This window comes from Dendrobates tinctorius, unplaced genomic scaffold, assembly GCF_039654945.1.
Source record: "Dendrobates tinctorius isolate UK_male_01 unplaced genomic scaffold, ASM3965494v1 ptg000075l, whole genome shotgun sequence".
NCBI classification, from domain to species: Eukaryota; Metazoa; Chordata; class Amphibia; order Anura; family Dendrobatidae; genus Dendrobates; species Dendrobates tinctorius.
The window spans coordinates 21729506-21742485 of NW_027361743.1; the positions used below are offsets into that span (position 1 = coordinate 21729506).

At 47.4% G+C, this 12980-nt stretch overlaps 1 protein-coding gene across 2 annotated transcripts in view; it reads left to right on the top strand.

Annotated features, from left to right (window-relative positions):
* Positions 1–12980, top strand: part of DDX10 (DEAD-box helicase 10) — a 235748-nt gene that overhangs the window by 21682 nt on the left and 201086 nt on the right. For both annotated transcript variants that reach the window (XM_073583096.1, XM_073583095.1), the window contains exons 7-9: positions 7323–7449; positions 10536–10698; positions 11489–11573. In XM_073583096.1, coding sequence (XP_073439197.1) covers positions 7323–7449; positions 10536–10698; positions 11489–11573 — 375 coding nt within the window. The remainder of the gene's footprint in view (positions 1–7322; positions 7450–10535; positions 10699–11488; positions 11574–12980) is intronic.

Below are 12980 nucleotides of genomic sequence, written 5' to 3' on the forward strand. Positions count from 1 at the left end.
GTTAGTTAGTTTGGGCCCCATCGTTTGCTCAGCCTATTTTCCTGCCTGTGTTTGTGCTTTCATCTTGTTTCACCGTCAATACATGTGTGGGGGCTGTCTTTCCTTTGGGGTCTGCTCTGGGGCAGTTAGTTTTCCCCTTTTCTTGCTTCAGGCTTGTGTAGTTCTCCGGCTGTGACGAAGCGTCTAGGTTCATCGTAGGAACGCTCCACGACTGCTACTAGTTGTGTGGTTAGTATCAGGGATCTGCAATCTGCATAGTTACCAACCTCTCTGGTTTTCTGTGACTTAGCTTGTTTTGTTTTTTTCTCCTTGGTGACCCATTCATAACAGGTTCTCTTCATTTGGGTAAAGTGATTTTATTCCGAAAGTTCTGTGTATAATATGACGTACGGGGTACAACATTTGCCGTCTCCCTGACTTTCGTGTGGGCTCAGTTTGTAATATTCGGCCTTTATCTGCCTCTGACATGTGCAGGTGAAGCTTACCCCTGCCCTTGGCTACTGACCTGAAATGCCGTCATTTAACTCGTGCAGGCAAGGGGTCGTTCCCGTGTCGTGATCGCAGGGCGCCGACTGGTTGTTATAGCGGCTGGGGAACTGCCATGAAATCCAGCCCGTGATAGAAACGATCAGGCAATTACAGGGTCAGATCCCTTAAGGGGACTAGCAAATAACGAAAAAAATGAAGGTTCAAGCAATAAATCAATGTCAAGCAATAAATCAATGTCTACCTCAAAATTATGTCAATAAAAACATAGTTTCATAGTTCAAAAAACAATCCCTGGATGTGACCGCTTTCTTCTTTCCCTTCTGTCTGTGTTAGGCCGGGTTCAGACATGGACCATAATGCCCAGAGTGACCGTGTGTCTCCTGACCTGAACTTGTAACCACATAAGTATCTATCAGCCTGTAAGTTCGGGTCAGGTGACGCTCACTGTCAGTCCGGGCATTACGGTCCGTATACGGTCTGTGAAATACGCCCATCTGAACGCAGCCCTACAGAATAGCAGAAGGGAGCTGGTTGTAGCTGTCTATACGGAGGAAAGAACTGAAAATTGGAAGAAGTAGTGAATTGTAAAACTGCTCTCCTGTTATCTTGTCTGACGCCGCTCCAGACAAGGCGTTGGCACAAGCCCTTCATTGATGGACTAATCTGCAGGGTTTTGCTGGGCCTCTAATAAATTAAATGCAGAGGTGATTAATTAAAACGAGCAATTACGCCCTCCAACTATCAATTACTAGGCGCTGAGCTGAAACCTCTGGGCACATTCATCACTCTGTGCAAAGATCCCTGTCGGAAATGGAGGAATCTTCTGTGAGTGGCTTCTAGGAAATTATTGTTATTAAAGGGAACCTGTCACCCCCCCCCCCCTCCTGGCTTTTTAAAGTAAAAGAGCCACCTTGTGCAGCACTAATGCTGCATTCTGTCAAGGTGGCTCTTTTATTTAGCGTCCCTTCCACCGCCAAAATAAGCTTTTTTAAAATTGATCAGACATACCTGAAGTGTGACCCGGGGGGCAGGTCTTTCCCCCCCGGACACAGACACCTCGCATCCATCAGTCATGTCCTGCTTTTGAATTTGGCGCCGCCTCCTCAGCGTTCATTTCTTTTTCTCGCGCCTGCGCTGTAATATTCTTTCTTGGGCATCTGCAGTTAGCGCTGCCCGTCCTATGACATCACATGATGCGACACCATGTGACCAGGAGGGGTGGAGCTCAGCAGAGCAGTGGTGCAGCAGGACCTGTTATGATTTCAGCAACATGTGACCATTAGGGGCATAGCTCAGCAGAGCAGTGGTGCAGCAGGACCTGTGATGATGTCAGCACCATGTGACCAGGAGGGGCGGGGCTAAGCAGAGCAGTGGTGCAGCAGGACCTGTGATGATGTCAGCACCATGTGACCAGTAGGGTCAGAATATTACACCGCAGGCGCGAGAAAAAAAAATGAACGCTGAGGAGGCGGCGCCAAATTCAAAAGCAGGACATGACTGACGTATGTGAGGCGTCTGTGTCCAGGGGGGAAAGACCTGCCCCCCGGTCACACTTCAGGTATGTCTGATCAATTTTAAAAACGATTATTTCGGCGGTGGAAGGGATGCTAAATAAAAGAGCCACCTTGACAGAATGCAACATTAGTGCTGCACAAGGTGACTCTTTTACTTAAAAATGCCTGGGCGGGTGACAGGTTTCCTTTAATAATCGCTCTATAGAAAAATGAATGTATGTGTGTACGTATCACCAACCAATCAAGAAGCATCTTTCATTTCACCAGAGCTGTTCAAAAGAAACTGATTTGTTGCTATGAGCAACAGTTTTCCTTGCAACCAATCACTAAGCATCTCTCATTTCACCAGAGCTTGTTAAAAGAAGCTGAGCTGTGATTGGTTGCTATGAGCAAGTTGTCCCACTTGACAACACCTCAGTAGACACTGACATGGTGGGAGAAATCTAGCATCCCCGGGAACATAAGCTCCCAGCCATTGTCTGCCCCCCCAGAAAGGAGCAGAGAGCACATGACAGAAATGAATCCCCCCCCCTCCCGTTCCCATATACCCATCACACATCCTCCATCCAATAGGCACATCTTCCCTCTTAAAGGGATCATTGGTATGGAAGTCAGAGCAAATCCATCCAGCGCTGTGGTTCTGACCCCAGGGTCTCTTAAAGGGATCACCGGTATGGAAGTTAGCGTAAATCCCTCAGCGCTCTGATTCTCACCCCAGGCTTCTATTAAAGGGATCATTGTTATGGAAGTCAGGGCAAATCCACTCAATGCTCTGGTTCTGACCCCAGGCTGATGGGATGATGTGGGATATTAGGGGAAGTAGTCCGGTGGCTCTAGCTGTCGGAATGATGTGGGATATTAGAGTTAGTAGTCCGGTGCCTCTGGCTGATGGGATGATGTGGGATATTAGTGGTAGTAGTCCGGTGGCTCTGGCTGACGGGATGATGTGGGATATTAGGGGTAGTAGTCCGGTGGCTCTGGCTGACGGGATGATGCGGGATATTAGTGGTAGTAGTCCGGTGGCTCTGGCTGACGGGATGATGTGGCATATTAGGGGTAGTAGTCCGGTGGCTCTGACTGACGGGATGATGTGGGATATTAGTGGTAGTAGTCCGGTGGCTCTGGCTGACGGGATAATGTGGGATATTAGGGGTAGTAGTCCGGTGGCTCTGGCTGACGGGATGATGTGGGATGATATGGGTAGTAGTCTGGTGGCTCTGGCTGACGGGACGATGTGGGATATTAGGGGTAGTAGTCCGGTGGCTCTGGCTGACGGTATGATTTGGGATATTAGTGGTAGTAGTCCGGTGGCTCTGGCTGACGGGATGATGTGGGATGTTAGAGGTAGTAGTCCGGTGGCTCTGGCTGACGGGATGATGTGGTAGTAGTCCGGTGGTTGTGACGGGATGATGTGGAATATTAGGGGTAGTAGTCCAGTGGCTCTGGCTGACGGGATGATGTGGGATATTAGAGGTACTAGTCCGGCGGCTGACGGGATGATGTGGGATATTGGTGGTAGTAGTCCGGTGGCTCTGGCTGACGGGATGATGTGGGACATTAGTGGTAGTAGTCTGGTGGCTCTTGCTGACGGGATGATGTGGGATATTAGGGGTAGTAGTCCGGCGGCTGTGACAGGATGATGTGGGATATTAGGGGTAGTAGTCCGGTGGCACTGGCTGACGGGATGATGTGGGATATTAGTGGTAGTTGTCCAGTGGCTCTGGCTGACGGGATGATATGGGATATTAGTGGTAGTTGTCCGGTGGCTCTGGCTGACGGGATGATGCGGGATATTAGTGGTAGTAGTCCTGCGGCTGTGACGGGATGATGTGGGATATTAGTGGTAGTAGTCCGGTGGCTCTGGCTGACGGGATGATGTGGGATATTAGTGGTAGTAGTCTGGCGTGTTGTGAGTTCATTTTCCCCTTCACTACTGAGGCCCGATGAACTCCCTCTTCTGGTAAAGAAAGGTAGTGAGCCTGATTATCAAACACCTGAGCCTAATGATGATGACTGGCTGAGTGGAGTTACTGACTGGATATAAGGCCGCCGACGCCCTTCTGCCCTGCGGGTCATTTCTCTGTGGGATCCTTGGAGACCAGTCTGAATTCCTGCTCTTCTAAAGCTAAGTTTTCTGCTCAGCTTTTTGCATTTGTGCTTTGACTTTGTTTTGCTTTGTTTTTCTGGATTCTGCCATTCCCTGCTGGGGTGAGCTGAATTCCTTTAGCTCTGTCTTCTGAAAATACCTGAGTGCTGATTTAGTTTTTGAAGCCTAGCTGCTTCAGGGTCTTTTTCCATATCAGCTTGTTGGCTTATGTTTTTGATAGGGTTTTGGCAGATTGCAGACAGCAACCTTCCTTTCCTGTTCTGTTTAGTTAGCTTGGGCCCCATCGTTTGCTCAGCCTATCTTTCTGTCTGTGTGAGTGTTTTTTCATCTTGCTTCACCGTCATTATATGTTGGGGGCTGTCTTTTACTTTGGTGTCTGCTCTGGGGCAGTTTAGATTTCCTTTTCTGTCTTTAGGCTATTTAGCTCTCCGGCTGTGATCGACGGGTCTAGGGCACCGTAGGAACCCCCCACGGCTACTGCTAGTTGTGTTGATAGGTTCAGGGGTCTGCAATCTGATAGTTGCCAACTTCTCTGGTTTTCTGGACGTAGCTTCTATTTTTGTGTCTGCCTCCTACGGTGACTCAATCATAACACCGGCGGCTGTGACGGGATGATGTGGGATATTAGGGGTAGTAGTCCGGTGGCTCTGGCTGACGGGATGATGTGGGATAATAGAGGTAGTAGTCCGGTGGCTCTTGCTGACGGGATGATGTGGGATATTAGTGGTAGTAGTCCGGTGGCTCTGGCTGACGGGATGATGTGGGATATAGGGGTAGTAGTCCGGCGGCTGTGACGGGATGATGTGGGATATTAGGGGTAGTAGTCCGGTGGCTCTGGCTGATGGGATGATGTGGGATATTAGGGGTAGTAGTCTGGTGGCTCTGGCTGACGGGATGATGTGGGATATTAGGGGTAGTAGTCCGGCGGCAGTGACGGGATGATGTGGGATATTAGGGGTAGTAGTCCGGTGGCACTGGCTGACGGGATGATGTGGGATATTAGGGGTAGTAGTCTGGTGGCTCTGGCTGACGGGATGATGTGGGATATTAGGGGTAGTAGTCCGGTGGCTCTGGCTGACAGGATGATGTGGGATATTAGTGGTAGTTGTCCGGTGGCTCTGGCTGATAGGATGATGTGGGATATTAGTGGTAGTTGTCCGGTGGCTCTGGCTGACGGGATGATGCGGGATATTAGTGGTAGTAGTCCTGCGGCTGTGACGGGATGATGTGGGATAGTAGTGGTGGTAGTCCGGTGGCTCTGGCTGACGGGATGATGTGGGATATTAGGGGTAGTAGTCCGGTGGCTCTTGCTGACGGGATGATGTGGGATATTAGTGGTAGTAGTCCGGCGGCTCTGGTTGACGGGATGATGTGGGATATTAGTGGTAGTAGTCCGGCGGCTCTGGTTGACGGGATGATGTGGGATATTAGGGGTAGTAGTCCGGCGGCTGTGACGGGATGATGTGGGATATTAGGGGTAGTAGTCCGGTGGCACTGGCTGACGGGATGATGTGGGATATTAGGGGTAGTAGTCTGGTGGCTCTGGCTGACGGGATGATGTGGGATATTAGGGGTAGTAGTCCGGTGGCTCTGGCTGACAGGATGATGTGGGATATTAGTGGTAGTTGTCCGGTGGCTCTGGCTGACGGGATGATGCGGGATATTAGTGGTAGTAGTCCTGCGGCTGTGACGGGATGATGTGGGATAGTAGTGGTGGTAGTCCGGTGGCTCTGGCTGACGGGATGATGTGGGATATTAGGGGTAGTAGTCCGGTGGCTCTTGCTGACGGGATGATGTGGGATATTAGTGGTAGTAGTCCGGCGGCTCTGGTTGACGGGATGATGTGGGATATTAGTGGTAGTAGTCCGGTGGCTCTGGTTGACAGGATGATGTGGGATATTAGGGGTAGTAGTCCGGCGGCTGTGACGGGATGATGTGGGATATTAGGGGTAGTAGTCCGGTGGCTCTGGCTAACGGGATGATGTGGGATATTAGGGGTAGTAGTCCGGCGGCTGTGACGGGATGATGTGGGATATTAGGAGTAGTAGTCCGGTGGCTCTGACTGACTGGATGATGTGGGCTATTAGGGGTAGTAGTCCGGTGGCTCTGACTGACTGGATGATGTGGAATATTAGAGGTAGTAGTCCGGTAGCTCTGGCTGATGGGACGATGTGGGATATTAGGAGTAGTAGTCCGGCGGCTCTGGTTGACGGGATGATGTGGGATATTAGGGGTAGTAGTCCGGCGGCTGTGACGGGATGATGTGGGATATTAGGGGTAGTAGTCCGGTGGCTCTGGCTAACGGGATGATGTGGGCTATTAGGGGTAGTAGTCCGGTGGCTCTGGCTGACGGGATGATGTGAGATATTATAGTGAATGTGACTATGCGGAGTGGGCGGGGCTATACACTCAGCGCTATATAGATATATAGTTAGATAATCATTAAAAATTTTTTACATCTAACTGTGGTTAGTTACTATGCCCGGGCAGCACCGGCCTCTTCAGGTAGTGTATAATATTAAAATATACATTTTATACAATTTTTTTTAAGCTTGTGTGGTATTTCCTAGAACTACCTGCAGTGACCGAACCAAATGAGTATTTCCATATCTGCAGGCCGTGGAATAAATGCCTGAAGGCTATGGGTCTTGATTTTGGGACTTGCACCTGTTAGGAGAACAGGGGTCCTGTGACCCTCAGCTGCTGGTTTTAGGCCACTGCAAAGTTCGTACAGTTATGTGAAGATGGGAATACCATTTTTAAAGTGTTTTTTTTTTTTTTTTTTTTTCCATGCGGAAATGGCAATCAGGTAGTTGCTGATTATGGTTTTATGGCGGGTACTGGTCTCTGTAGCTGCATCTCCAGGGATCAGGACCTGGACATACTTGTCCCCCATCTCATTCAGGAGAGTTGGAGATATAAACATTTAACCCCTTCCCGACATCCAGGTGCCGGGAAGCGGACTCAGGAGCTGAGCACGCTCCACACAATGCAGGTGGTGTGATATAGCGGACATCTGTCTCCAACCACAGCGACCAGAGCTTCAAAATCAGGTTGAAGGAATCGGTCCTCCTCTTTGCAGTAACGTCCTGGGTTACAATCAGGAGCTCCTAAGATCTGGCGGAATATTGGTGGAGTATTGTGGATAGTCCATCCTTCCTGCAGCCAGACTTCCTTCAATACTTACTACTTGCGTTTTGCATATTTTTCAGCACCCCTGCAACTTTGGAGCAGAACTACGTCGTCTGTGAGCTCTCCCAGAAGATCAACCTCTTGTTCTCGTTTGTGAGGAACCATCTGAAGAAGAAGAGCATCGTCTTCTTTTCTAGCTGTAAGGAGGTAAGGTCATTGTGAGTCAACCGGTAAATTATGGAGACTGTTCCAAAAGGTTACAGGGGCCTTCATCAGTTGTGTGCCCGACGCCATAAATTGTATGCAGCTACCAGACAGGTATTCAGGGAATTGGCCGGAGCTATAATAACCTCCAACTGCAGGGCCGTCCCTTTACCCCTATCCCAACATGACCTACATGTATATTACACAGGACGGAACATGGACCAGTGTTATTGCATGGGGGTTGTTTGGATGAGACTTTTCACACGGACTGAGTGTCGATGTTTAAAAATAAATAAATAAAATTTCGGCATGCAGCAGTCTTCCATTTCAGATGAGTTGCTTGTCTATGGGTGAGCAAGAATAAAATCGAATCCCATACATATCATCCGCATTGAATCTGATTTTTATGGATACATTGCAGCTCTTGGTGTGAGAAACTGTATTTGGTCTTGTAAATTTTATTACCTGCTGACGAATAAAACATTTGTTAGATGGATGTCAAAAACAAACCTATATGCATGTTCAAGACCTGCAAATGCAGACTGATTACAACATGGATAAAGCATCATTTTTGTTTTTATCTGATTGAAAATCAGACCGTTTTTCATAAGTGCATTGGCTTAAAGGGAATCTGTCACCTCAATTTAGCACGGTATGTAAATGAGTTGTGTCTGGTCCGATGGGCGATGTTTTTGCTCCTTCCGTCCACCCCTCCTTGGCCGCTGTACGCAATCTTTATTAGTGTGCAGGTGCCGGTGAACTATGTTCTGGAACACAGAAATGGCAGTGAAAAACTTCCAGGACATAGTTCACCGGAGCATGTGCGCTAATGCTTTTCGGCTTTGCCTGCAGTTGGGCAAAGCATACTGTACACATGCGTAATTTGGATGACAACTACGGAAATTCCCAGAAAGATTGCATACAGCGGCCAAGGAGGGGTGGAGGAAAGTTGCTAAAACACCGCCCATTGGTCCTGACATAACTCATTTACATACCGCGCCAAATTCAGGTGACAGATTCCCTTTAAAGGGGTGGACCAATACATATAAAGCCCTTTATAAGTGCCTAGCTGTAAGCCCTAACCACTTACCGCTATGTATTTAGTTTTATTATACAATTCTTTACTCTTCGCCATATGCAGCTATTTCATATATGTGGTTTACAGGAGGCTGGGGCTGCACTCGCTTCCCCAGTGTCTATTGCCCCGGGATGGCGCTGCAGTTAGGCCTGTTTCACACTTCCGTTTTTGTGTCCGCCAAACGGATCCGTTTCCGTTTTTTTGACGGAAACTGATGCAAACGGATCCGTTTTTTTAAAAACGGATCCGTTTTTTTGACGGATCCGCGGTAACCGTAATGGAAGTCTATGGGACAAAAAAAACGGATCCTGCAAAAAATGGCGGATCCGTTTTTTTACGGAAAACAACGGATTTTGACGGATTTGAAAAAACGGAAGTGTGAAACAGGCCTTACTTACCACAGCTACTGTCACCGCCGTCCCCTGATGAGATCCTGGTTTAGTAAAGGTCATGGAGAAGTGACCACATCATCAGTCACAGCCACTGTTTCTAACATTGCAGTCTTTCTCTGAAACGAATACTTAGCGGCGGTGTTAGAAGCAATGTAAGCGGCACCAGTGCCACCCCTTGATTCATTTGAGGGTGGTGATAGAAGCAGGGTGAGTGACGGCAGCGCTGCCTCACAGCTTCCATCATTGTCCCCTGATGACTATGCATTTTCGGGAAAGGGATTGCGGTGTTACCAACAGTGACTATGATGGTGTCGCCTAAAGATGTGGTCAATTCTCGATCACCTCTACTAAACCAGGATACCATCGGGGTCAGTGGGGACAGTAGCTGTGGTAAGTAACCGCAGCGCCTCCCCCTGATGGCGTCCTGTTTTAGAAGGGGTGATAAATGCAGAAGTGAGTGCAGCCCCAGCCTTCTGTGATGTCCTGTCTGAGACTAAAGCTGGAGTCACACATAGCGACTCACCAGCGATCCCGACAACGATATCAACGTGTCAGGATCGCTGGTGAGTCGCTATGTGATGGCTGGTGAGCTGTCACACAGACAGCTTCATCAGCGATCAGCACAGCGACGCCGAGCGCGCGACGTCGCCGTGTTCGTTAGTTACCAGCACGCTGATGCCGGGAGCTGGTAACTAACGTACACATTGGGTATCCAAGGGACGCACGTACCTTGGATACCCGATGTGTACATTAGTTACTAGCAGATAGCTGGTCTCCCGCCTGTCACACGCAGCGATGCGTGCTGGCCAACGGGAGACCAGCGACAAAAGAAATGTCCAGCGGTTTCCTACAGTGATCAGCGATACCGGCAGGGGGTCGGTCGCTGATCGCTGTCACACACAGCGATCTCGCTGGTGAGATCGCTGTTGTGTCACAAAACTTGACAAAACCCCAAACAAAGCATCATAAGAGGTAAAGTAAAAAAAAAAAAAGCACACAGAAAATAGCTGGATGGGGAGAAGAGTAGTGGATTGTATAAGAAAGCCAAATAGCAAAAGAGTTTAGAACTTAGTTGGGTATTTTATAAAGGGCTTCATGAGTATGAAGGCCCCGGGTTCAGACAAGCGTTTACAAGATTGCTCGTTTTTCATCCATATTGTCATCCATATGCAATTGTATGCCCCCTCCTTTTTTTTTTTTTTCTTTTTACATCCATCCGTTATAAATCAGTATTTTAAAACATAACAGGCCAAAAATACCTTCCTCTCATTAATTATAATGGATCTGTGAAAACCGCATGACGCATATGAATGGTAAACCCATGCCATTAGTTTTTTTTTTTTTTCCTCGCAGCCTTTGCCTGGTAGTGGGCTAATCTGATAGATTAGGTCCCATTCAGATGTTTGTGCTTTGTATCCGGACCTAGCAATACAGTCCCGTTATTCATCAATGTTTTGGATCCCATTTTAGTCAGGGTTTGGTCAGTTTTTACCATCTGAGTGTCATCTGTCATTTTCACGGATGGATGGATAACTGAGTCACAAACCTTCTCCTATAAGGTAACATGTTAATTTCAGCAGCACACGGCCTCTGACGTGATTTCATTTTCTCTTTATTAGGTGCAATACCTGTACCGAGCGTTCTGCAGGTTGCGGCCTGGTACCTCCATATTGGCTCTGCACGGCAAACAGCAGCAGATGAAGAGGATGGAAGTCTATAACGACTTTGTGAGAAAAGAGTCTGCAGTGCTTTTTGCCACTGACATTGCAGCCCGGGGGCTAGGTATGTAATGTGTCATCACAGCACAGGAGCGATTATGGGGAAAATACTCTGCAGATGCAAATATCGCTCAGATATTCTTCATCTCCATCCCTTTTGTCTCTAGCTGTTGCAAAATTATAAATCCCAGCATGCCTTGGGTAGTGGCAGGGTGCTCTCAGTAATGTAATTTTGTGACAAGTTGGAGACAATTGTTCTATATACTAAAAAGTTATAGTCATACCTGCAATTAATACATGTGGGGTCACCAAGGGCTGCTCTAGGTAAGAAATGCCTGTGACCGGCTGAGTGAAGAAGCAGGTGAGTGCCGTAACCTCTCCAATGTTATGAGCCGGTCGCATGCGGACGTGTCTGCTGAGCGCCTCCCGCCGGCCTCTGTGTCTGGGCTTTTTTAATCTTTGTGTGTAGATTTTGTTTTTTGTTTGGGAATAATATAGTTGAAGGGGTAATCTGACTGCTCACCTCTAGAGTTGGGGATGTCACATGCGAGAGTGGCGGTTATCATCTACTTGTCCTACTCCCATTTTGTACCTCTCTACTGAATAGGTTGCGTCCTATCTCTGTGACCTGCACTGATCGGCAGAGCGGCAGTGAGCACCGCTGCTCTGGATATTTTGACCCTCCTCGATACTTCTAGCTGAAGACTTCTAGTCTTCCTTCGTCCTGTTTACCATCTACATATGTAGGCTGAGAAAGCAGAATCGCCGCCTTTGCAGTATTGCTTTGTATTATTCAGAGGCATTGTGAATCTTTGTTACTTGTTTTATAAATTTCCTTTTATTTCCCTCCTTAGATTTCCCGGCAGTGAACTGGGTGCTGCAGCTGGACTGTCCGGAGGATGCGAACACTTACATCCACAGAGTTGGGCGAACGGCACGGTAGATCTGGCTTAAGAACTTTAGTGACTATGGCCTATAACCCTGTGTACGAAATGTCTGATCTAAATCCAGAGCAGCTTTTACAAATTTTCAGGCTTCAGAGCTGAAATCGCCCAACCTGTCTGTTAAAAATGTCTTGTGTTGATTTACATTCTGGGAAGCAGATGGTGCTCTGGACTGCACAGAAACACATGAAAGAGGTATTACCGTCTCCAATATCATATCCCAATATGTAGTACCTGCAATAATAATATTAGCAAATACCTCCAATTAAAAATGTAATATAATTCTTCTTATTAGCTGTGTCGCTTACCCCATGTGCAGGGTACTGCGGTAGCTTAGGTATCCATGGTTGTGACCACTCACATAGTTAACAGTTACTAATTGTCACCAAGGATATCTAAGATTCTGCAATAGCCTGCCCATGGGGTAAGAGACAGTGAATCAGAAGAACTATACTACATTTCTAATTGGAGATATTTACTAATATTACACTTCATATTGGGATAGGATCTTTGAGATTGGAATACCTCTCTAACGCCTTAAGGAGCAATTGATTTTTTTTTTTTCAAGAATTGTAACTTTTTAAAAATTTTTCCTTGATTTATAGCCATTTGAGGGCTTGTTTTGTTTTGCACTTCAAGTTGCAGTTGTGAGTTATGTAATCATTGTTGCAGTGCAGTGTACTAAAGAACGGGGACAAAAGTCAAGTTTGGATAAACCTCTCTAACCTAGACACTTTATTTTCTGAACTCCAATGATTGCTTTAAGATGCCTGAGATCTGCAAAGTAAGACGGCGATGGAGGATTTGGGGGGAGGACATAATTATAGATTTTGCTTACTTATGTAGCGCCATTAATTCCACAGCACTTTACGGACTTTTTAATGTTTTGACTTTTGAGAATTCTCGTAAGTAGTGGTGGTAAATCCTGATTGTGTGCATGTGGACTCTCGCCTCCATACTGTGAGGAGAACCCCGTTTTGATTGGTGCACGTCTCCCCTCTTCGGAGGTTACGGCCATGTCCCCATTGAAACATTTTGTATACGAGCTGGATCACCTTTTAATGGCTGTGGCTAATGGAGCTTGTTGAGACTTCAATGAAAGTTTCATGGACCGTAAGAGTATTTAATTATCCCCCATAAAGCCTCTAATGATGAGCATTAATTAGGAATCCGTGTTATCTGCCGTCATTACAGCCGGTGTAATGTGGTGTTGGAGCGCGGCCAGGTCCGATCACCAGGCTCCACGCTGAATGAACGCATCGGTGTCCCCGTTCTCGGCCACCTCTGTTTACCGGCAGATTACATTTATTTCGGATTTTTTCTTAGTTTGGAGCCTGCAGACCTGGATTATGATGAAAATCGGCCTTATTGTGGGTCAGATACGCAGCAGATTCTCCATCTG